A 25829-nucleotide genomic window follows, 5' to 3' on the forward strand; every position below is an offset into this window, starting at 1 on the left:
AGCATCTGTATCAGGAGAACACCTTTACTTTCACAATAGGACAGCATATAAGAAGGATCACATATGAGAAATATGCTCATGAACATGACTGCAGCATTGAAAACAACACACTCCACCTGCCTGCAGAAGATCCTTGCAGGGAAACTTCTATCAATGAAGACTACAGTGGTGCCTCGCTTAATAGGCACTACGTTTAGCGACAAAACCGCATAGCGACAAAGATTTTGCAATCGCATTGCGATGTTTTAAATGGGGTTTTTTCGCTTTGCGATGATCGGTTCCCTGTTTCGCTTACTGATCATCGCAAAGCGATGATTTTTAACAGCTGATCGGCGGTTCCAAAATGGCTGCCGGGTAAAAAAAAATGGCCGCCCGCTGTGTTTTTGCGCGGATTCCTCGCTTTAGAGTCAGTGACAATGGCCGCCGTATGGTGGATCTTCGCTTTAAGGTCAGTTTTTTGCCCATAGGAACGCATTAAACAGGTTTTAATGCGTTTCTATGGGCTTTTTTAAATCGCATAGCGACGAAATCGCTTAGCAGCGATTGTTGCTGCATGGATTAACATCGCTATGCGAGGCACCACTGTATTGTGTTGTAGCCACTTTGGATCCTTTTGAGGAGAAAGGTGGGATAGAAATATTTTGAATCAATTTTAAATAATAAATTATTGAGGTGGAAAATGCTCCCATGTAATAGGGCTGTTAAATCTTCTGTTCCCAACAGATGATTTCCTTCAGGGTTTTTCTTGTTTCTGGATTTCTTGGATTAAAAAAAAAAGGTTCCTGTCCAGATTCCCAATTTGAAATGCTCAAAACATTTCAGACTGCTAATAAAAGTAACACTTAGGTCAGAATATGGAAAGAGAGAAAATGGTTTCCAATAGGCAAAGGTGTTAGATGAGGATGCATTTTATTCCCTTATTTGTTCAATCTCCATGCAGGACATACAGTATATCACAGAGGTGAGTACACCCCCTCATGTTTCATAAATATTTTAGTATAACTTTTCATGTGACAGCACTGAAGAAATGACACTTGGCTACAATGTAAAGCAGTGAGTATATAGCTTGTGTAAGAGTGTAAATGTGCTGTCCTCTCAAAATAACACAACACACAGCCATTAATGTCTAAACCGGTGGTAACAAAAGCGAGTACAACCCCTAAGTGACAATGTCCAAATTGGGAACAAGTGTTGATATTTTGTGTGGCCACCATTATTTTCCAGCACCGCCTTAATCCTCTTGGGTACAGAGTTCACCAGAGCTTCACAGGTTGCCACTGGAGTCCTCTTCCACTCCTCTATGACGACATCACAGAGCTGGTGGATGTTAGAGATCTTGCGCACCTCCACCTTCCGTTTCAGGATGCCCCACAGATGCTCAATAGGGTTTAGATCTGGAGACATGCTTGGCCAGTCCATCCCCTTTACCCTCAGCTTCTTTAGCAAGGCAGTCGTTGTTTTGGAGGTGCGTTTGGGGTCATTATCATGTTGGAATACTGGCCTGTGGCCCAGTCTCAAAAGGGAGGGGATCATGCTGTGCTTCAGTATGTCACAGAACATGTTGGCATTCATGGTTCCCTCAACTGCGTTATTTTGAGGGGGACAGCACATTTACACTGTTACACAAGCTGTATATTCACTGCTTTACATTGTAGCCAAGTGTCATTTCTTCAGTGTTGTCACATGAAATGATATATAGTGGTGCCTCGCTTAACGGGCGCTCCGTTTAGCGAAGAAACCGCATAGCGACGAACTTTTTGCAATTGCAAAAGTGATGGCATTGCGATGTTTCCTATGCAGTTTTTTCACTTTGCGATGATCGGTTCCCTGTTTCACTTGCCGATCATCACAAAGCGATGATTTTTTAACAGATGATCGGCGGTTGCAAAATGGCTGCCGGGTAAAAAAAAATGGCCGCCCGCTGTGTTTTTGCGCGGATTCCTCGCTTTAGAGTCAGTGACAATGGCCGCCGTATGGAGGATTTTCGCTTTAAGGTCAGTTTTTTGCCCATAGGAACGCATTAAACAGGTTTTAATGCGTTTCTATGGGCTTTTTAAAATCGCATAGCGACGAAATCGCTTAGCAACGATTGCTGCTGCACGGATTAACATCGCTATGCGAGGCACCACTGTACTAAAATATGTATGAAATGTGAGTGGGTGTATTTACTTCTGTGATATAGTGTATCATATGGGAAGCCAAACTAGATTCAGACGAAGGAGGAATGAAAATTGGTGGAAGAAACATCAGTAATTTAAGCTATGTAGATGACAGCATTTTACTGGCAGAAAGCAGCAGTGATTTGAAACAAATTTTAGTCAGTGAAAGAAGAAAGCAGGACCGCAGTTGAGTATCAAGAAGATCAAAATCGTGACTGCAGAGGAAAAACACAACTTAGGGGTTCTTTGTGTACTAACACTATCTTTCTTGAGATGTAGGAAGGCCCTTTACCTTCTGTGACACATTCATGCCTTCACTTCTCCCTGCCTGTCCTGTGGGATGCTGTTGCCCACTATCCCACTCAGTAGACCAAAAGCAAATGATCCCTGTAAGTTCTGCAGTATACAGTTCAAAGGCACTCTCAGACTCTGGACCCAATTTGTGACATGTATATACCTGAAAGGTTTCCAATTACTGCTCAAGGTGTATGGCTACCGGGTTCCTTTGAAGAATATGCTTACCACCAAAAACCCATTTTGGTCACGGAGAAGTTATGTATAATTGAAAATTTAGAAATGTATGTGGCTTGTGTAATTAATTAGGTTTCTGCAGGCTGGACTAGGCCTTTGGACTGGTAGTTTGCCACCCGTGTTACCTGAAAAGATATCCAACATACCTATATGTAGGAAGGGTTGCCTTTTACATCAAAACTCTTTTACAATATGCCAATTTAATAAATTATTTTACCATACATATATTCTGTCCACCTTGTTAATTAGAGCATTGTTAGCGATTTAGGTTTGTCTGCAAAAGAACTTTGAATGGCATTTCAAATATTTATTATGAGCACAATCAACGTTCACCCTAACAGATCAAAATGCACAAAGGCAGTACCTCTGTATTGTTCTGAAGGGGAGACACTGGTTAATCAGCAAATTGTGAATGTCTGTTTTTCAAAACAAGAGTAATTTCAACCAGTGTCAAAATATAAGATTAGAAAGGGCATTCCTCAACTTTGTTTTTTTTTTAAACTGGTTCTCTCCCATCCGCCCCACAACTACAGAAAAAAAGAGCCACCTTGTTTTCTTTTTCATTTAGAGAGAGTGAAGGCACACTTGGGGAAAATCCTCTCTCCACTAATCTATCACTTCTGCAACAGTTTTTCTGACCCTAACATTATCAGTCGATATTTAAGTTGCCGCTGTAAGAAAGATTAAAGCCTGATACCATCTGAAAACCAAGACGTTAACTTTCAAGTGGTATACAGAATTCATTTTCTTATCCTGAGAGGTCATTTGCAATACATGTATGATTAATCTCTATAAATCCTCATACATGTCCATGGGAGAACAGGTTGCAGTGGAGGTCTCCCTCAAATAAGATTTTGAGCACTATCTTGTGTGACAACCAGTTTGAAATAAAAGCATATGATTACCATTTCTAACAGAGTACAGTGCATAGTGGGGGAAGGAGGGAAGGTTTCCTTGGGGTAAGAAGCAGTCCTGGTGCAGAACCACCACCGCTAAAACAAGCAAGGTTTTGCAGAGAGAAGAACAAGTGCAGGCTTTCTTCGTTACCCATTCAAGATCATCTTGCAAAGCTCCTTTACACTTAATGAATGGCTTGGTCATCATTTATGTTTAATCATTAGTGCATTAGGGCAACAGACTATGCTCAGCATGTTAAAAGGAAAGGAACTTACCAAGTGGAGAGGACAACATTTTAGGAAATCAACATTCACCATATGCTAAAGTACTGCAGAGGAACAGCATGAAAAGCAAAGCTACTACATCTGGCAGAGACTGTGCTGCAGCCATCCACAACCCTGCACCCTTCAGATATGCTTTACAACTCCCATCATCCTTTGAAATAAGCCAAAACATTTGGAGAGTGCTGGATGTGGGGGGATGATGGACACGGCTGTGAGTTACCTCTGAAAGAAGGAGAGGGCATTTTTAAATAGTCAAGATCCACACCAAGATTAAAGAACAAGAAAAAATGTATTTCTAAAAAATATACACAACAGTATTATCATGTTATACCATAAACAGTTTTAGGCATACACACAATGGGGTGTTTTACTGCTGCTACATCACAACAGCCATTGTAATTAGCTGTAACTTTATTAACGAAGCAACCATTTTTATGAACAGGACCTTCTATAAGTAGTCAATCAAATTTCATTTTTATTACACATACTGAAACTATCACAATTATGATTGTACTGCCATGCATACATAATAGGGAAGATGGATTTCAGAAAATACTGCTGGAGAAAATAACAATCCTGCATGCAACCTAATACTGGGTTTTAGTGGGAAGGGGGCTTTGCAGCCTAACATAACTATTCCTTGCCACTAACCAATTAGCAAACTCCTTCTCTTTAGACAAAATCTTTAAAAAAAAGGTGGAGCATATCTTCTGAAAGATATTCATCCAGGAAGTACAAGATCAAAAACAGGTTACTCATATTAATTTACTGGTCAGAAAATTTCCATGGGAGTCTTGTTTAGGAATATTATTCTTAAACTTTGGTGTACCGTATTTTTCCCCACTTATAAGACCCCCCCACACACATAAACTTTTCCAATCCCAAAGTTAAGAAAATGTAGCTTTGAGGATTCAGCCTTTGGGGTCAGAACATGGGACATTTTGAGTCCCTGTTGAATGTACAGGCTCCACCTCCAACGAGGTGTGTTCCAATTGGTTTGTTCAGCATTAGCTGATGTCAATTCAATAAGGCTTGTAATTGAAGGAAACTAAGTCTCCTGACGGTAGGAAACTCAGCCTCGGTAGGAAACTCAGCCTCGTGGCTGAAGGGAGTCTGTTTACAGAGGCAAGGTATGTGGCATTTTTTTCTCTATCTCAGTTTACTTCAGTGTAAAAGACACCCCTCAATTTTTAGTGTAATGATTTTAGGAAAATGATTACACTAAAATGATTAGAATTCATTTTCTTATCCTGAGAGGTCATTTGCAATGCATGTATGATTAATCTCTATAAATCCTCATACATGTCCATGGGAGAACAGGTTGCAGTGCAGGTCTCCCTCAAATAAGATTTTGAGCACTATCTTGTGTGACAATCAATTTGAAATAAAAGCATATGATCACCATTTCTAACAGAGTACAGTGCATAGTGGGGGAAGGAGGGAAATATAATATTTCTGTCTTAATATAAGACAGAAAAATGATTTTCTGTCTTATACACAGAAAAAATACGGTATACGGTATACAGCTCTAGCATGATGCTTTGTACAATGCAAGAAGGTGAGAAACATATTGTTTAAAGGTGTCTTGAGGCCATAATCAGTCAAGTAGTAATCACAAGCTATCTATATTAGGGAGAGACTACAGTTCAGCTGGCAAAGCACAGGCTTTGCATGCAAAAGGTCACAAGCTAGGGAAAAATCCTGCTGCAAGCCCAGGAGAGCCACTGCCATTCTACGTTAACAGCACATAGCCAAGGAGTCTGCATTCCTACATTATATGTTGAACAAAAAATTAAGCAGGACAGTACCGCTTCTCATGTCTTCTGGAAGATCTTCATTTGGAACACTGTGTACATCTGAGGTATGTTATTGTGCTGCCAGGCCATCTGCATCACATTTTACATACTTGTGTTCCTCGTGCACAAGTGTGCAAAAGTCTGTTGGTTACCTAGTAAGTTGCAGCCAAAGTAGGCCTACTGAATCACTGAAACGTGTGGAGGAGTTGATGCACCACATCCCCATTGACTTGGGTCTACTCTAGTTGAAATTTAATACTCTCTGAGCAAAGAAGAATTTCACACCAGGAAAGGAACAATCTGCCAGACGACTTCAAATGGCAAAACTTCAGCAGCAGAGCTTGGTAGAGAACTCAAAGATGAACATGCTATGTAGAGGGTTCTCCCAATCTGTAACCTACAGTAGACATTTGGTCTAGATGGGTGGGGTACAAGTCTAATAAATAATAATAAAAAAACCTAGCTGTGAGAAATATGCCCATTTAAAGAGGCCAAAAAGAATTTTGTTCCCAGCAATGACAAAATGAACCTATTATTATCATTATTATCATTATCATTATTATCATTATCATTATTATCATTATTGTTGTTGTTGTTTTTATTATTATTATTATTATTATTATTATTATTATTATTATTATTATTATTATTATTATTATTATTATTATTATTATTATTATTATTATTATTATTATTATTATTATTATTATTATTATTATTATTATTATTATTATTATTGCTGCCGCCTCCTTATAATCACATTTAACCATCAACTCCATGTTCACTCTGGCATGATCCAATATTTGAATGACTTCAATATCTGTGTTATTTACCCTTGGCAGTAAATCTTTAGAGACAGATATATAATCTATTCTTGAGTATGTAATATGCACCTGTGAGTAGGAGAATTTTCTTTCTTCACCCTTTAATTCTCTCCAAACATCTTTCAAATCTGTGTTGTTAATTAGTCTATTTAATATTGTACATTTAATTTTCCCTTCCCCAATTTGCAATTTTGATTTATCCTTCCTCATATCCATTATCATATTAAAATCTCCTGCTACTATCACTTAACCTTTCCTCAGTTTATGCAGCCTTCTTAATACATTTTCAAAAAATTCTTCCTGCTTCATCGGGTGCATAAACATTCACAAGTGTAAAGTCTTCTCCTTTTATTTTACCTTGCAAAATCAGATATCTGCCTTGAGTGTCCTTTTCCATTTTTTTAAATTTTAAATTCACATTTTTTAATATTAATATTGCTACTCCCTGAGATTTTGATGTCCCAAACGAGTTTTCATAAATTTGAATAATTTACCTTTCAATTCATTAAAACCCTCCTTTTTTATGAGTTTCTTGCAAAAATACAACATCCGTGTTACTTTTATTCAAAACATTTTGTATCCTAGCTCTCTTCATGTTAGAACCCAAGCCTTTCACATTCCATGTTAAAACCTTTAAGTGTTTAACCATTCTCTAGTTTGCTTTTTAAATTAATACTAGTCCTGATTTGTAGTTACAAACTGTAGCGCTCCCCAAGCAAAAAATAAAACAAACACCCTCCCTATTGAATTTGTCCACCACCCCCTTCACCACTGCTACTTTTCTTCCCCTCATCTTCTTACAGATTCTTCTGGTTTCTTCTACTGACCCCGGGGGTGGGGGAATGTGTCTGCTCCTACCAGCCGCCACTCTCTCCCTGTCTGACTCTATTATATTATATGAACCCCTTTTTACCACCAACATAACTAAAACTACTTTTATTCAGATTGAACTTGTGTGATCTCTTGAGGTGGCCAGCCTATCTTGGGGGCAACTGGGGATGCCTTGTCATCAACCAAAGAAGATGCACATACCCCTGATTCAGTTTTGCAAATTTTCTTGAAGACAGTGTGCATCCCAACTCTGTACCACAAACACTAACAATAAGTGTATGCCATAAAAAAGTCTTACTATGAGGAAGAAAAATTAAGGTTTGTATGATAACAATGAGATGCCAGCCTGAAATATAGATTGACTGGCTACAAGACATGTATCTTTAAGTGTGAATTTTTTGAAAACTCTTTAAAAATTCAGTATCCCAAAAATTCAAATTTTCCTTTTTTTAAAATGTGTAATTTTTTGAAAATATACAATTGCATCATCTTGCATAGCAAATGAAAGCCCTATTCATAAGTTTTAAAGTGACACGTATCACAGGTCTATAGCTATCATATGTATCTATTAAATGATGTTCTGAAGTTATGGTGGGTAGTTAATTTTGGCCTCTTTTTTGCAATTTTGAAAAAGCAATATCTAAGAAACGGATAGACAAAAAAAATCTGGAAAGAAATTTTTTAAAAAAATTCATAGTAATGTACCAGTGTACCAAAAATGTGTGGTGGTCATGTGAAGTAAGAAAGCAAGAATGGAATCAAATCTTTGAAGAAATAAGTGAAATAATTGGATTAAATATTCAAATAACCCTGTTAATTGCTTTCTTAAATTTGGTTAAGAAGAATCAATTGTTAAAAGAAAATAAGGATTTAATATTAATAATGATTACAGCAGCAAGGTTAATTTTTGCAAGAAACTGGAGAAACGATAATCAACTCAGTTTAGAGGAATGATACAGAGAACTATGGGATGTAGCAATTAATGATAAACTGACATGTGATAGGAAAATAAGAAGAGGCCAATCAAAAAATAATAATTCCAAGAAAATATGGAGTGCATTCTTGGAATATGTATTCTGGAGAGGGAAGGGGTATACACTGAGGGAAGAAACAATCAATTTTTGGAGAGAAAATGGATTGAATGAAGTTTAATGCTAGTCCTGAAGGTGATGGTGGCACTAATGTGATATGTAACTGTATTTTATTGTTCTTTTCTTTGTGGTAGTAGGTTTATGTTGTGTAATTTAATAAAAATATTTTTTAAACCCTCTCAATTGAAGGGAGGAAAGAAAAGCAAACAAACCATACAAGACCCATCAGAAATGCAAGAAAGCAAAGCAAAAAGCAAGCAGAGCGTGCAAGACCCATCGGAAATTCAAACAAAGCAAAGCAAAAAGCAAGCAGAGCATGCAAGACCCATCAGAAATGCAAAGAATGCAAAGCCAAAAGCAGCTGGAGCTGGTCATAACTCGAAATGGTCATAAGTCGGGACGTTCATAGGTCGAGGCACCACTGTACATGAACAGAAGCAGCATGAGTTACACAAGAGCTGCAGCAGTACTTTCTAACGCTATAATGTACTACACAAAGTTACATCGCAAAGTCAACCAATTATTTTAGGATTTGCCTATTTATTTCAGAAAAGTAAATAAGGAGTTTCTTTTATTATTGTAATTACTGATCTTTTAAAATATATATATTTTTTATTTTGATGAGAGGACCCTATGGGCTGGTTCAGCTATGCACTTATCACTCAGGGGACTTCAACATAAATATGTGAATGTGTTATTGCAGATTAAACATAAATATTCAACCAATGTCAGTACAAAGACTTTTCAAAGGGCATGTCCAGCATCAGATTGAGTAATAAAGTGAAAGAGAAAATCATGTGTAGATTGATGTATGAACTAATTTTGTTACCTATTAACTGAAGGTACCTTGCAAAAGAGCCATGACCTAATCACCATAAGAATATCCACAAACATACATGTACACAGTGCTCCAACAGCAGAAGTTGCTGGGGCAATCTGCCAAAGTGCTAGACATGGGGAACCATGCAAATAACCTGCCCCTCATCCCTTCATCAGGGCAATTTATTCCATATTTGGAGTTCTGTGCACACAAATATTGAGCAGAATACTGCACAGTATGTTTTCTTACAGATTTGCCAATGTTTACAACCTGTTGTCCTGAAAAATTATAACACACAGATAAAATGATTTATAGTACATGGGAGTAAATAGATGACATTTTCCCACTAATTTGACTGACTGATACCTAAATGGATTATATCCTGGGTGATGTTCTGTAGTAACACAACACTTGTAAGAATGGTAAAAGGACATAAGGCATGCCTACACTATTCACAAATCATGTCACACTCTTAAAAGAGATTTATTAATTTCATTTTAAACAATGCCAAACTCCCCCTTGAACATATCTTTTATCACCCTGCCTCTATATTTAGTGGATGACTTTCTATTAGAAGATCATCCATAAAGTAACAGACAAAGTCATGTCTTAGAGCCGAGAGAAAAAATAACACTGAAAATCATAAAACGAACTGGATGGGAGTGGATCTCAATCTACTGATAGCAGATCCCCAGAATCCCCAGATGTTCTGCAATACAGTTGTGTTCAAAATTATTCAACCCCCAATGCTGTAAAGGGGTTTAGGGACTATAGTGTACATTTGGAATTGTATTCAGAATGAAATCCTACAAGGACGTTTTAAAGAACCAAATGCAACTAAAATAACATCAATTGTTTATGTAATACAGTAGTAAATGTTTCTTTTGTGGTTTCTTCATTGCCACAATTATTCAACCCCTTAAAGACTACCACTCTGAAGAAGAGAGGTTCATTCAGGTGTTTTCGATCAGGTATTGAAAACACCTGTGGATGTCACCGAGCACCAATCAAGCATAATAAGCACCAATTAGGCAGCTTTAAAATGACTGTGATACTCAGCTCCTTCTAGACATTTACTGGTGTGGTTACAAACATGGTGAAGTCAAGAGAATGGTCCAGGAAGACAAGAGAAGAGGTGATTTGTCTTCACAGGAAGGGCAATGGCTATAAGAAGATTGCAAAGAAGTTAAACATACCAAGAGACACCACAGGAAGCATCATTCGCAAATTCAAGGCAAAGGGCACTGTTGAAATGCTACCTGGTCGTGGAAGAAAGAAGATGCTGACTTCGACTGCTGTGCGCTACCTAAAGCGTAGAGTGGTGAAAAGTAACCGTGTGACTGCTGAGGAACTGAAAAAAGATTTGTCAGATGTGGGTATAGAAGTTTCAGCTCAGACAATAAGGCACACACTGCGTAATGAAGGTCTCCATGCCAGAACCCCCAGGCGCACCCCCTTGCTGTCTCCCAAGAATAAGAGTCGACTGCAGTATGCCAAAAGTCATGTGGGCAAACCACAAAAGTTGTGGGATAGTGTTCTGTGGACTGATGAAACAAAATTAGAACTGTTTGGGCCCATGGATCAACGCTATGTTTGGAGGAGGAAGAACAAGGCATATGACGAAAAGAACACCTTGCCTACTGTGAAGCATGGCGGAGGGTCAATAATGCTTTGGGGCTGTTTTGCTTCTGCAGGTACAGGGAAGCTTCAGCGTGTACAAGGTACCATGAATTCTCTTCAGTACCAGGAGATATTGGATGAAAATGTGATGCAGTCCGTCACACACCTGAGGCTTGGGAGACGTTGGACCTTTCAACAGGACAATGATCCCAAGCACACCTCCAAGTCCACTAGAGCATGGTTGCAGAGTAAAGGCTGGAACATTTTGGAGTGGCCATCGCAATCACCAGACTTAAATCCGATTGAGAACCTCTGGTGGGACTTAAAGAAAGCAGTTGCAGTGCGCAAGCCTAAGAATTTGACTGAACTGGAGGCTTTTGCCCATGAAGAATGGGCGAAGATACCCGTAGATCGCTGCAAGACACTTGTGTCAAGCTATGCTTCACGTTTAAAAGCTGTTATAACTGTAAAAGGATGTTGTACTAAGTACTAAGATTGAATGTCACTTGGGGGTTGAATAAAAACTAATAATGATGTGAGCACAGAAAAGACATTTGTGGTTATTTCATTATAAACTTAAGGTTATATTTCTCTGACCTACAAGTGCCTCTTTCATGTAAATGTAAGCAAGATGACTGAATGATCAAAATCAATGTCAAAATGGCCAAAACATTCAATTTCAGTGGGGGTTGAATAATTTTGAACACAACTGTAGGTTAGCATAAGTTTTTGACATCCCCCAATACAGTTCACCCCAAACTCTTGACTCTTGAAGTCCTGCAATTTCTAGCTCCATCCTTGAGACACCAATTTGCATCTGATTCCCGTATTTTGCAACTGCTTGCGGCGAGTGGACCTCGCTCTAATAAAGAACATGATGTGTCTGAAGAAGTGGATTTTGATCCAGAAAAGCTCTTAGAGAAACAAATGTGTTAGTTCTTAAAGTGCCACAACATTTTGTTCTCCCCCCCCCCTTTTCTCCCTTTGCTTTTGCCAAGATTAAGAACCTAAGTAGATCCCGCAAGCCAGGAACATGCCCCGACCAGTCATACAGTTAAGAAGTCTGTTCTAAATCAACACAAGGAGCACAAGAGGAACAAATGCCAGGTTCTGCTTGGCAGAGAAGAGAGAGAATGGAAAACTGATAACCTTGATAATTTTGCCTTCCACTAAATCTTCAATTTCCACTTTGCAAGGAAACCTGCCTACAACAGTTGTGCCATCGGGCCAGCCCGCTGGACCTTTTGCTTCTTTGCCCAATCCTCCACATTTTTTCCCTCCAGTCTAAGCCCGTGAAGGTGTGTCTTCCGGAGAACTGAAAGGCTTGCCGCATCTGCAGGATTTCAGCAAGTCAATAAAAGACACGGCTCGGCCCCCGAAAAGGGGAGCACACTCGAGACTCGAAAAAGGACGCTGACAGATCCTTCCCTGCGGTCAAATGAGGCGCCCCTGGTCGGTGGCACCTGCCAATTTAGTGAGGCCTTCCGTTGCAAAACCCTTCCGACCTGAGGGACGCTAGGCAGGCAGGCAGGGCGGCCGCCCCTCTTGACATCCTGCAGACTTCCAAGGAGGATGAGGAGGGGGCACCCACCCAAGCTGCCGTGTTCCGGCAGGCACGTGCCTGGAGGCCTGCCATGCCGGGCAACCGCCGCAGTGGAGACAGGCCGAGGCCTTCCCACCGGGGAGACGCCCTCCCCTCTCCCCCCTGGCACGGCTTCCCTCCTCCTCCTCCCCTCTCCCCCCCCCGGCCTTCCCTCGAGGGCCGTCGCCCGGGCGTCCTTCGCAAGGGCTCGCCGCCGTCCCCCCCCCCCCAGCACGCTACCCGGCGGGGAAGGAGAAGAGGCGGTGGGACTGCAACTCCCATCATCCAACGCCATTTGCTCTGGCGGCGAGGGCTGACGGGAGGTGTGGTTCCGGAGGACAGGACAATGTTCGGAGAGGGGGGGGGAGAGGAGGAATGAGAGAGAGGCGGCGGCGGCGGCGGCAGTGGCGACAGCCGCTCCTCCCTCCTTTGCACTTCCTCACCTGCGATTTGGGTAACGAAGGCTTCCGCCACCAGCGACATGCTGCCCCTCCGGCGACGGCGGCGACTTCGCCTCCCTGCCTGTAGGCCGCGTCCCCAAGCCCCTCAAGGTGGAGGGCACTCTGCGGCCCCGCCCCCCCTCGACGGGCAGGAGGGCGGGCCGAGTACATCCGGGGCCTGCGCCGCCCCTTCGCCTTGCTCGGCCGCGGAGCGCCTGACGGGAGAGGAGAGGCGAGGCGGTTCTTTCGGGGAAGGGAGGGGGCGTCTCCCTTGCCATAGGCGCGGAGCCGCGATGCAGTCAACGGGCAGGGTTTGCCCTCGCCTGGCCTGAGGGGACTGGGAAGAGGGAGCCCCGGTCGGGTCTCTCTCTCCTTCTTCTGGTTTCCCTGCTCTTTCTCCTTCTCCTTCCCCAGTACCTATCCCCCCCCCTTAAGTCTGACACCAGGGTATCAAATTTCCCTTTCCTCGGTGTTCTGACCACGTTTTCATCCTACTTTGCGGGTCTAAGCCTCATCCTCTCTGTCTTTCTCACACTGCCCTGGTTTGTTTTTCACACACAACCCATTTTTTGGGGCGAAGCCCTCCCAGACATCTATGTCTTGTTGTGCCCCATTACTCACTTCCTCCCTTCTACTCCTCTGCAACGGGCAAGAAGTCATCCTCTCCAGCCTTCCTAAATTCTGCACCCGCACCTTGTTTTCCCACCTGCTCCTGTGCCTGGTTGTCATAGTAAATAAAGGGGGATATTAAAATCTGAGCACACAAAATATGCTTACAGAAGCATTAATAAACTTGTTATTAAACTGAAAATAAATAACAGTAAACCATAACCTTGGTGCCTTAAATTATTTAATAGAATTCTCTAAACCGGTACCAGGATGAAGTTCAATTTGCTGGGCTTGATCTTTAAAGGCCCAGTTGAACATCTTCCCTGTCCCCATCATAGATGCAGAATTGACTTTTTTTTTTTTGAGGAAAAGAACAGAGGTGTCAGCCCCCATAACTGACATCAGTAGCTTTCAATGTCTCAAAGTGGAGGTGGATCGAAAGTAGTTTGTACTTCCTTTTACCACCACCCCCATTTCTTCTGTAATGTCTGAAGCATTGATGGATCTGCATTTGGAACTTGTTCATATACATAATTTCCCTTTTTGTCTCTTGTTGGTCATCTTCTTTCCCTTTCTGAAGCATTGAAAGAACCTGCAAGCTCTGTTCTGGAGAGAATAGGACAATAAGTGTAATACATCCTGAACCACAGTGTCAGTTTCAAGTCTTAAAAATAATATGAGTAATGGTAAATCCAATTGGTTGAAATCCAGTCGGTAAATCACAACTGCAGTTGGCCCATGAAACCAATGGAGATTTTATGAGTCAACTCTTCTGTAAGTTCCATTGGTAGAGTGGGCCTACTCTAGTTGTGACTTACATGACAAAACTGATCTGGGACCCCTTTCAATAAGCACACTGCTACATGGCCCTTTTTTTCCTGAGGTGGATGAGCTCAGGAAAGAGCTAGTGATGGTAATAGCTGAGGAGCCTGACAGGGACCGTTTTACTCCCACACACCCCATTTTGGCAGGGTCTCTAGGGACTTTGGAAAGATACGCAAGGCTGGCCACTGAGAAGCAAAGAGCCTTTCATACCCACACACAAACACCAACATTCCAGGAGCTGGGTGAAGGCAAGACCTGGTTTTAGTACCAGAAACTCTCACAACCGAAAATCCAGACAGATGGATTTCTCTGTTTTATTAAAAGAAAAGAAAAAGGACAAAAGTTCCAAAATCTGGCAAAAGATACTTGTGCAAAATACAGAGATAGTCTCAAGCAATTTAAGAGAAACGCCTGAAAACAATAAAAGCTAAACTTATGTACCTAATATTCATACCTTAGTAGATTAGTAGCTTAGCTCTGGGATATACCCAGAGGGCATATTTTCCCAGTATGGCTTTATAGAAGAGCAGGTGAACAATAGCCCAGTTCTTGGAGGCCAGCTAAACTAACTAGTTTCCCTAGTGGGCCATGACAACAACATCTTAATCTTCTTTCATGTTCCTTCAAGACAAAAACATTTTCCTGCCCTCTCTTTCCCACAACTGAAATCTGCATAACTCCCAGAGAAGGAAATAGATTGGGTCTTTCAAGTCCAGAGTTAAAGTGCTAGATTCCTTTTGGGGCCGCTTTGGCATGCCGCCTGACAAAGATAAGCATGGGCACATCAGTTCCTCTTTCAGTTCTTTCTTTGAAGTGTTCATTAACAGGAGATAAATTTAAGGTGTGAATTGTCCTTTTGGTTCAGGGCACACACTGACCTCTGCCTGTTTGCCCAGCTTCCCAGGAAACCACAAAGAAGCATTTAAAGCTTCCAGTAATGGAATTTCATATTTCCCAGTTACTCAATTTCTTCACAATTTACTACTGCATTTCAGCCAGTATGCAGTGGCAGTGATCCAATGATCCCATGGGTCTCCTTTATCTGAGACTAACATTTGGATTTATGTATTCTCAGTTTATATTTAGATTTATATTTAGAATTATGTTGACACCTTTAATCCCGTCCTAAAGGAATTAAGTGGCATTATTCCTATATTAGCACTTTTGTGACAAAGATTATGTGATATCTTATCCCCATGTTTGAAGTGGGGTACCACTTCTGTGGAGAATAATCATGTTTGTAACTACTGTTTTGTTTTTAAGAATATACAGCTCAGAAGCCAAAGAAAAAGATAATGTCAATGTATTTTAAAGAAGCAAAGTGAAATACTGGCATATTACTTCTGGAGAAGGAGGAGCAGTTTAGGACAGCCCTGAGTTAATACATTGGGAAGGGAAGGACATTAAGAGTGTGCTCACACACATATGCATATTTTAATTATTAAAGCCATTTCTTAAATCATGTGCAGCTGCAAAACCAAAGCATTATGGCATATTAAAGATGAAATATTGTAGTTTTATTTCAGACTGAGCTTTCAAGGGTGGTGGTCCACTTGCACACACACACTTGTGGCTTTATTGTTCATTTTACTTTTGGTAGACAGGCTGAATCAAAGTAGCACAGCTACTTTTAGCTCTTTACCTTATATTCATCATGCAATAGTAAATTTTCAGGTTCCTTCTGTTCCTTAATGAAAATCTGTGCAAGCAACTCATATTCTTTTGCATGTCTTCCGTGTTATTAGATCACAGCAAAGTGAGAAAACCACAATTCTGCATAATCTGAGAGTATATATATACATCAAGTCATCCTGCTTCCTCTCCTGCATCTACATTTGGCCAGCACTGACTAAAAGCAAGTCTGACACTGTATACCCCAATAATTCCAGTGTCTGCAGGCTCTCAGTCCCTCTTACTTCATATTTCATTTTAATAGCAGAAGCAGAATTAAACTGTCAGCAATATTTGAGAAGCCAACACTGTTTATGTTACTAACAGGTTTTACGTCCGTCATGACTTATGTAGTAAATGTCATCACCTTAAAACATATGCTTTGCCTCCATTTGCTGGATAGTTATGTGGCTAATCCTCAAACCAACAATCCATCATAATGAACAGAATTATGATAAATATCGCCATCCATTATAATATTGGCCAGTGCTTTTCATTACTACGTTGTCTAGATCTAATTTCATCGTGACTGTTTCTCACTTTATTTCCAGTGAGCTAGTTATTATCCCTGGCCTAATCTTGCAGCTCTCAATGAAGAAGTGGTGGAAGCAATTTAATGAGAGATTTTATGGGAATTTCACCTCAGGTTGTATCTACCATGAAGAGTGGTCTGTGACCTTATGGATGGCAGCTGTTTACACATTGAAAAGAAGGTTCATTCTCTCCTTCACATTTATACGTGATTTTTTTAAAAAAGCTGCAAGTGTCAGTTGGTGGAGTTAACATGCAACATACAGACTATATAAATCTAAGTTGAGTTTTTTTAATCATGTAGAGCTCTGTTATGCACTAGAACTTAGAAACTTACTATAAAAAAGGATTTGGTTAAAGTTATACTGTCAAGGTACACAAAAAGTACGTAATTATTGTTGCAGTTTTCAAAAGTTACTGTTTGCCTTTTCTTATTTCTCATATGCAGCAATAGCAGCTGCTTTTTAAAAAACACCTGAAAGCAACAAATGGAGTACAAAACACCTCACTTTCTCATCCATCTTGTTGTTGCTTCAACTGCCAGAATGGAACACAAGGCCGCACTTGAACCATGAGATATTCCTCCTCTATCTTTTACATGATACCACACAACTGCATAAGGATAGAAACAATTGAACAATTTCAATTGAACTACAAAAGGGGTAATGTTATCCTTTGTTAACTTGCAATGATAAGGTCATATGTAACTGGGAAAAGGAATTAATTTCAAATTACATTTTCTGTAATTGGATGTTTCCAAGGTTTTCTGTGCACACATATATTTTTGTGAAAGCAAGGACTGACCCATTCACATAGGTATTAAAAGAATGCTCTGCACACATAATAGAACAGTACATGCCAGTATTTCTTGACACTTGGAAGAATTAACCACACCACATTCCTGAAGATCTTTCTGTATGCATAAGTATCCTATCCAAATGCAGTTGATGTTCTCTGTGTTACTTAATGCTGTTACAGTGACTACAACCAAGACACAACTATAAATGTAACATTAAAGGTCTTCCTCTTGGTTGCACACCTTAATGTGGTGAGGGGGCTGGACTGTGTCAGGGAAGCTGAGAGCAATGCCATCAAAATTTGTTTGTTTGATTGTTTATTTATTTATATCCCACCCCTCTAGTCATTCAACTACTCTGGGTGGCGTACATCAAACAAAATAAACAGATTAAAATAACATCTACTGTATATCCAAAAATAATTAATCATTCAAGATGGAAAAAACAAAGAAGATAGATCAAATAGCGCTTGGAGGGAAGGCCTGCCTGAATAGCCAGGTTTTTAATTGGCTTTTAAAAATACCCAGCAAAGGGGCCATATGGATCTCTGAAGGTAGATTATTCCATAACTGAGGAGCCACTGCCGAGAAGGCCCGGTTTCTTGTTTTTTTTTCCTTCCGGGCCTCTCTTGGCATTAGGCTCCTCAGTTGTACCTCCTGACTAGATCATGTGATATGGGTAAATTTTGGTGGGAGGAGAAGTTCTGTCAGATAGCGAGGTCCTAGACCGTTTAGGGCTTTGTATGTCAACATTAAAACTTTGAAATCGATGCAAAAGTGCACGGGCAGCCAGTGCAAGGCGGCCAGAGTGGGAGAGATATGATGGTGTTTTCTCACCCCACTAAAAAGTCTGGCCGCCGCATTCTGCACCATTTGAAGCTTCCCCATCAGTTTCAAAGGTAGCCCCAGGTAGAGCGCACTACAGTGGTCTAATCTCGAGATTACAAGCGCATGCACTAAAGTGGTGAGCACTCCAGCATCAAGATAGGGACCCAGCTGGGCAATCTGCCAAAGGTGGAAGTAGGCAGAGCGGACCACTGACACCATCTGGGCTTCCATGGTGAGCGCTGGGTCCAGATGTATCCCCAAGCTACACACCTCACTCTTCACGGTGAGAGTCACACACATCCCCAATGAGAGGGAGTTTCCCAAACCGCTGATGGTGGGGGCACCCACCCCCAGTACCTCCGTCTTGTCCGGGCTCAGCCTCAACCCATTTTCCTGCATCCATTGCAGAACAGCCTCCAAGCAGCATTGAAGGGACAGAATGGCATCCACTGTAGCTGGAGAAAACGAGATGTAGAGCTGTGTATCATCAGCGTATTGATGGCACGATGCCCCATATCCCCTGATGACCCCTCCCAGTAGCCTCATATAGATATTAAACAGCACTGGGGAGATTATCGAGCCCTGTGGAACTCCACAATTGAGGTTCCATGGGGCCGAAACCCTTTCCCCAAGCTGTACTCTCTGAGGACGGTCCTCCAAGAAGGATTGGAGCTAAGTAAAGGCCAGGCCACCAATTCCCAACTTGGAACGCCTCCTCAAGAGGATACCATGGTCGATGGTATCAAAGGCAGCTGAGATATCAAGGAGGACCAGCAGGGACGTTTTCCCCCTGTCAGCCTCCCTCAATAGGTTATTATACAGGGCGACCAATGCCGTTTCTGTACCATGGTGCAGCCTGAAGCCTGACTGGAATGGATCCAGGGCATTTGTTTCATCCAAGTGCACCTGAAAAGGCTAGACTCTGTCACAGATCTGGACTCCTAGTGTGATCACCCACGACAGAATGGTCAGATTGAGACACCACACTGAAATGCACCCATCTTTTTCAGGAGTCTGTTATCAATATCATCAACATAAGAGAATTGGCAGATCCAGAGATGAGGGGGACAGAGAAATGCTTGAATGACAGCTATTGGGTAGCAACAGTAGAAGACAACACTGCCATAGGCATCTTTCATAGACAAAGGCAGTGACAAGAGAATTCTCACAAGCCTTTGCAGAAAGCAGCAATGGTACACAACATCTCAGAATACCTCACGAGGAGATAGTATGAAATGAAAGTGAATATAGCGCTGGGAGACAAGATTACTGGATCACAAGGCACTCAACCAGATACTGGGGGAAATCAGATAGATTAAAGTTGGAAGTTGCCGACATACACAAAAGCAAGAGGAGAAGCCAAAGCTGCTTGCCACACATAGCTGGAATGTGGAATAGAGAAATATGACTCAAGATCCACCTAAAATAATAAAGTAAGCATTGCAATACTTGCTGTGAGCAAGCTGATATGGACAGGAGTAGGACAATCTGGCAGTTTTGAAGTGTTTTACTCTGCAAATGACAAACACAGTAGCTTCCATAGAAAGGTCAGGTGTAGCACAAGCAGTTAACATGTATAATGCTAAGTCTGACCAACTACTATATACCACATTTCTTGAGAAACCTGTCATCATAACCTTTGTTCAAGTCCTTCTTTCAACTACAGAAGCTGAAGAAGAAGAAATTGAAAGCTTTTATACAGAACCAATCTAGTTAGCAGCATTGAAAGAGGGATGCAAACACCTGGAGACGAGGCCTGTCTTGAATCCGATAGTCATATGCTAATAATGGCAAGTGGTCACATGGCCAGTGAACAAGGTCTGTAGCAACAGAAACAGTGTGGCTGCTATCATCCCTGACTCACAGAAAGATGGTGGCATAGGACAGAGACCTGAATGCTTTGGCTCTGGACAAGTCAGCCACTTGCAGAAAGACTGTCCCGTGATGGAGTGTGCATGAGCAAGTGTGTGGATGGCAGCAGAGCTGGAAGAAGCAACTCAGAAAGGCTGGGAGATCCTGGTGTGGGTAGATGGGTTTCCAAAGCTAACACTAATGGATGTAGTATGTTGCTATATGCTAGTGAAAAGGAATAGAGGGTAACCTTGTAATGTGATACTGATGATCCCTTGGTGTCCATGAAAATTTAAAGCCTATGTCTTGAGGTGGCTTGACAATGGTATTAGGGGAAACCCATTAAGATAGTGCCTTCCTTTTCAAGCAATGTTCTGTTCGGACAAGACTGGCTTGGGCTGGATTGTCTAATCATGGGAAATAATGCGTTCCCAGCAGGGTTAGTGGAAAAGGAAAGGGGACTCCAAGTTGCAGAAGTGTCCAGGGAACAAATGCAGGTATGGCAACAGGAAGATGCATCATTATCAGGTGCCTTGAAGTCTGCCCTACCTGAAGGCAGGGTGTTGGGGTCCATTCCAGGTTTTCAACTCAGGGGTATTCCAGGTTTCTAAACTTCTATATGGATTGACATCCCTACAACGGGGTTGTTTAGAAGAAAAGCAGCTAGCAGTTTCACAGGTTTTACACACAGCACTTATTTATTTTATTTATTTATTTATTTATTTATTTATTTATTGTATTTATACCCCGCCTATCTAGTCATTTCGACCATTCTAGGCATATGATGTGCCAGCTGTGGATCACAGTGAGAGAAGGAGAGAGGGAGAGAGAGGAAGAGAGAAGCCTTGACAAGATAACCCAACAGTTCTATTGGCTTGGCATGTATAAGTAAGTGGAGCGGTTTTATGAGCCCTGCCCTGCATGCCAAAAGACTCAAGGACAAGGACCATAGAGAGGATCCATGGTACCCATGCCCTGTATTGATACCCCCCTTTTTGATACTCCTTTTGAATAATAGCTCTAGAATTGTGGGGGCCTTTAGGAAATCCACGGGGGGGGGGGAATGCCCATATATTTAATGTGGATTTTTTCCCCCTGCTAGATATCCAGAAGCAATAGCCTTGTGCCTATTTTTCTCTCTGCAAAAGTTTTAGTGAGAGAATTGCTAGGTCTCTTCTTGTGAGTAGGATTCCTCAAATGAATCCTTATTGTATATTAGCAACAAGTAGCAAGGCTCAAGACGGGCCTTTCTCCAGGTGAGCGAAATGTATGTATCTGTAGGTGTTGGTCGGTGAGTTCTGCCTGGGGAATTCTTGGAGAATTCTTGGAATTGGACTCAAAACAAAACAAAACAAAAATATCACACACACATACCCAAAAAATCATTGAATGGCACATCTCTAGATTCCAGTCAATACTTAAAAGCATGCAGGAAATATGGATTATTCTGATATAGTTAAAGGCACCTGCAAACAAATGCATCTTTATTCTACCCTCTTTTTGTTTGGCACATTTCATTTTAGTCCAGCCTGAAAAGTACTTGCTCTAAGAGCCAGATCACTGATTACATGTGTAGGAAAACCAACATTAAAATAATTGAAAGATTTTACAGGGAACATGTAGATCAGTACGGTATTATTTTATTATGTATTTACTGCTAAGGGGAGCTTGGACACCTTTTACTATGAGTTTTTCTGGCATGTCTACGGTAAAATCAACCTGTAAGTCTGCTTCACAAATTGCCATTTTCACTGACACAACACGCAGCTTGCTAATTGGTGGTGTGCAAAGCTGACACCAGCAAGAGCAGCACTGTGTATTTTTTCCAATTTACAGTTGGTTTTCCATTTTCATAACCCATCATTTGACGTGCTGATTGTGTTGCTAATCCTCCTTTGGAGGACTGTCTTCTGGCTTTGTCCTTTGATTTATGTGCAGTCTGAAACAGAGTGCATGCAGATTTTCGAGTGACAAATGTAAAGAAAATATGGATACAGTTTTTAGTGAATGTACTATTTGTTTGGCAAATGGGCTGGTCAATAATTGTTCATTTAAATGTATGCAGTTTTTATTTCCTCATACACACAGTGTTGATGAATTTTGGGCAAAAAATTTGCACACACTTATACACATATACTCCCGCCAACCTAGCAGTTCAAAAGCATGCAAATGCAAGTAGATCAATAGGGACCACCTCGGTGGGAAGGTAACAGCGTTTTGTGTCTAAGTCGCACTGGCCATGTGACCACAGAAGATTGTCTTCGGACAAAACGCTGGCTCTATGGCTTGGAAACGGGGATGAGCATTGCCCCCTAGAGTCGAACATGACTGGACAAAAATTGTCAAGGGGAACCTTTACCTTATACACATATACACACATGGGTATACGTACACATGTCAGGGCAACCTCTGCACCAGGGTCTGCTTTACCGTTTTGCAAAGTGGGACAGATGCAATTTTTGGGGCCATAGATGTATGTGGGAAAGCAATAAGAGATTTGAATGCAGAACTATGGATGCTATGTAACCCAACCTTCTTCCTCTAAGTAACCTTGCTGTTCTTCCCATAGGGTAGCCTGGCCAGAGAAATTGATACATACAGCATAACTAGCTCAGTGGGTGTGTGGGTGTGTATAGTGCAACAATCTTTTTTGTGTCTGTTTGTTTCTCTCTTTTTAAATTGGATGCTGGTTTTCACCAGACAAACAGATGAACTCAAGCAAAGGACTGCATGAAAAGAAAAGCTGTCCATCACCTCACCATTATTTCTCCCTGCCAAGCTTCTTTGATCATTTGTTACATCAGCAGTTGCTTTAGGCAATGATATTTGTGTGATCAGTGTTTCAGAATATACCATCATGCTCCAGTGCTGTGTAGAGGTTCTTTAGCTGTGGGCCATGACTCCTTGGAGAAGCTGAAACATGAACACACTAGGATTCTATTTATCTCACCTATCCCGCATCTCCTTCCCTCTCTTTTAACTTTCACTCTGTCTGCCTTCACCTCCTCTGTCCACTCATCTGTTCATATATTTTATTCTACCCATCAGTCTTCTTAGTCTCACTCTTCTGATTTCTTGGCTGCAGTCCCCATTTGGATTGATGAGTGATCCAAGGTACAAGTATACAAAATCGTTCATGATTTCAAATTCTTTAGTGCCAACATTAAATTTTCATAGTTCCTCTGTAGTCATGATTTTTGTCTTCTTAATATTAAAGCATTTCCAGTCTGTCATTGTTTTGTTTTCCATATTTGTTGTCATATTCGTATTAGGATTTTGACAGATTCATTTGCTGTGGCTTTAAACAAATCTGTTGGTATTCCATTTACCCCAATGATTTATTACTTACTAATGCTTTCAGAGCAGCTTTCACTTCACTTTCTAGAACTGCAGGTTCTTCATAATAGCCTTCCTTTTCAAAGAGGCCTGCCATTCTTTTGTCACTTATTTATTTATTTATTTATTTATTTATTTATTTATTTATTTATTTATTTATTTATTTATTTATTTATTTATTTATTTGATTTGATTTGATTTGATTTGATTTGATTTGATTTGATTTGATTTGATTTGATTTGATTTGATTTGATTTCTACCCCCCCCCGCCCCCCCCCAGACAGCGTCTACTCGGGGCGGCTTACTAATATCATAAAATATCATAAAAACATCATGAACATTAAACAATTGAATCAATAGTATGGTGTATTCAAGATAGGGAATGATAGAAAACAAGAAGATAGAATTCAAGAATTGACAGAAGGGAAGGCCTGCCTAAAGAGTCAAGTCTTTAATTGGCTCTTAAAAACACCCAGTGAGGGTGCCAGGCGGATCTCTATTGGAAGGCTGTTCCAAAGTCAAGGGGCCACTGTCAAGAAAGCCCAGTTTCTTGTTCTTTCTTTCTGAACCTCTCTCAGCGTGAGGCCCCTCAACTGTCCCTCCTGGCTGTGCTGTGTAATTCGGGTAGATCTATGTGGGAGAAGGTGATCTGCCAAATATCGAGGTCCAAAACCATTTAGAGCTTTATACGTCATCATTAACAAGTCAATGCAGAAATGAATGGGCAGCCAATGCAAGGAAGCTAGAGTGGAAGAGATATGGTGGTGTTTTCTCACCCCACTAAGGAGTCTGGCCGCCGCATTCTGCACCATTTGGAGCTTCCGCATCAGTCTCAAAAGTAGCCCCACGTAAAGTGCATTACAGTGGTCTAATCTCAAGATTACGAGTGCGTGGATGAGAGTGGTGAGGGCCCCTCCATCACTTAGGGCCGCAGCTGGGTGATCTGCCACAGATGGAAATAGGCAGAGTGGGCCATGGACGCCACCTGGGTTTCCATGGTAAGCGCTGGGTCCAGATGTATCCCCAAGCTGCGGATCCCACTCCGTGCAGTGAGAGTCACCCCCCCAAAAGATAGGGTGTTTCCCAAACCACCAATGGAGGGGCCACCCACCGTCAAGACTTCCATCTCGTCCGGGTTCAGCCTCAACCCATTCAGCTGCATCCATTTCAGTACAGCCTCCAAACATCGCTGAAGGGACAGAACGGCATCCACTGAAGTAGGTGAAAAGGAGATGTAGAGCTGTGTGTCATCAGCGTATTGATGGCACAAAGCCCCACACCCCCTGATGACCCCACCCAGTGGCCTCATATAGATATTAAACAGCATTGGGGAGATGATCAACCCCTGCAGAACCCCACAATTGAGACTCCACGGGGCCGAAAGACTCTCCCCAAGCTGTAGTCTCTGGGGACGGTCCTCCAAGAAGCATCAGAGCCAGGCAAACACCAGGCCACTGATTTCCAGCTCAGAGAGCCTCCCCAGGAGGATACCATGGTCGACAGTATCGAAGGCAGCTGAGATATCAAGGAGGACCAACAAGGATGTGTTGCCCCTGTCAGCCTCCCTCAACAGGTCATCCACCAGTGTGACCAGTGCTGTTTCTGTGCCATGACGCGGCCTGAAGCCCGACTGAAACGGATCCAGGGCATTGGTTTCATCCAAAAGAGCTTGAAGCTGATCAGCCACCACCCTCCCCACCACTTTGATGAGGAAGGAAACATTGGCGATGGGCCTTCCACATACTGTAGGTCTTCAGTGTATTGAAGGCGATGCTTCTCTTTATTTACTCCTGATCAGATAATGTGCTTCTATGTTGGTCATTCGGCATTCCTAGTCTAGGCTTAAATTTCACTTTGATTTCTTGGATCTTCTAGAAGAGATCCCTAGTTTCTCCCTTTTTGTTGTTCTTCTCTATTTCTTTCCACTGATTAGCACTTGGATTTGAGCCCAAATGCTTAAGAGTTCTCAATATTCGGTATGTCCTGGAAGTACACATGTCCTTTTGGGCTCACAGATCTGCTTTGTAGCTCTAACTATTTCCTTTCCTTTCTGTTTTCAGACATACATATTTGTGTATACCTGAAACATTTCCCTAGTGTGTAGAAGAAACAAGCACCTTATTTTTGCATGGGCTCTTTTTAATTCCACACTTACATGTGCTCAACAATCAACATTTGCTATTAGAAGGAATTATGTTTAGCAGCCTTTTCTGTTGCTGTAATTGGAGACTGGTTCTACATGAGAGTTATTTTTTTCCTGCACTGTTAGTCTATTTTATGAGCTTAATTTAGCTGTCAGATCATTTTACTAAATTATCTATCACCTGCAGGCATCCCTGACTATCATTTTCAATCACCTTTTATCTGAAGTGGCTGGGAATTTGCAGCCATATCAGTAAGGTATAATGCAGTAAGATATAAGAATGCAGTAAGATATAAGAAACCTTAAAGAAACCAGGTTTTTGAAGAGAGAAAAACCATAACAAAGCCACAAGTTACAGCTGCTT

General features: G+C 41.4%; 1 protein-coding gene across 3 annotated transcripts in view; it reads right to left on the minus strand.

Annotated features, from left to right (window-relative positions):
* MTX2 (metaxin 2) overlaps positions 1-13037 on the minus strand; it is a 69146-nt gene extending 56109 nt beyond the window's left edge. Inside the window, exon 1 of one of the 3 annotated variants that reach the window (XM_020806258.3) lies at positions 12879-13037. In XM_020806258.3, coding sequence (XP_020661917.1) covers positions 12879-12918 — 40 coding nt within the window. In that variant the 5' untranslated portion in view covers positions 12919-13037. The remainder of the gene's footprint in view (positions 1-12878) is intronic. The other 2 variants (XM_020806255.3, XM_072980525.2) reach the window with 2 other exon arrangements.
* Positions 13038-25829: the final 12792 nt, after the last annotated feature.

This window comes from Pogona vitticeps, chromosome 1, assembly GCF_051106095.1.
Source record: "Pogona vitticeps strain Pit_001003342236 chromosome 1, PviZW2.1, whole genome shotgun sequence".
In the NCBI taxonomy this organism is placed as follows: Eukaryota; Metazoa; Chordata; class Lepidosauria; order Squamata; family Agamidae; genus Pogona; species Pogona vitticeps.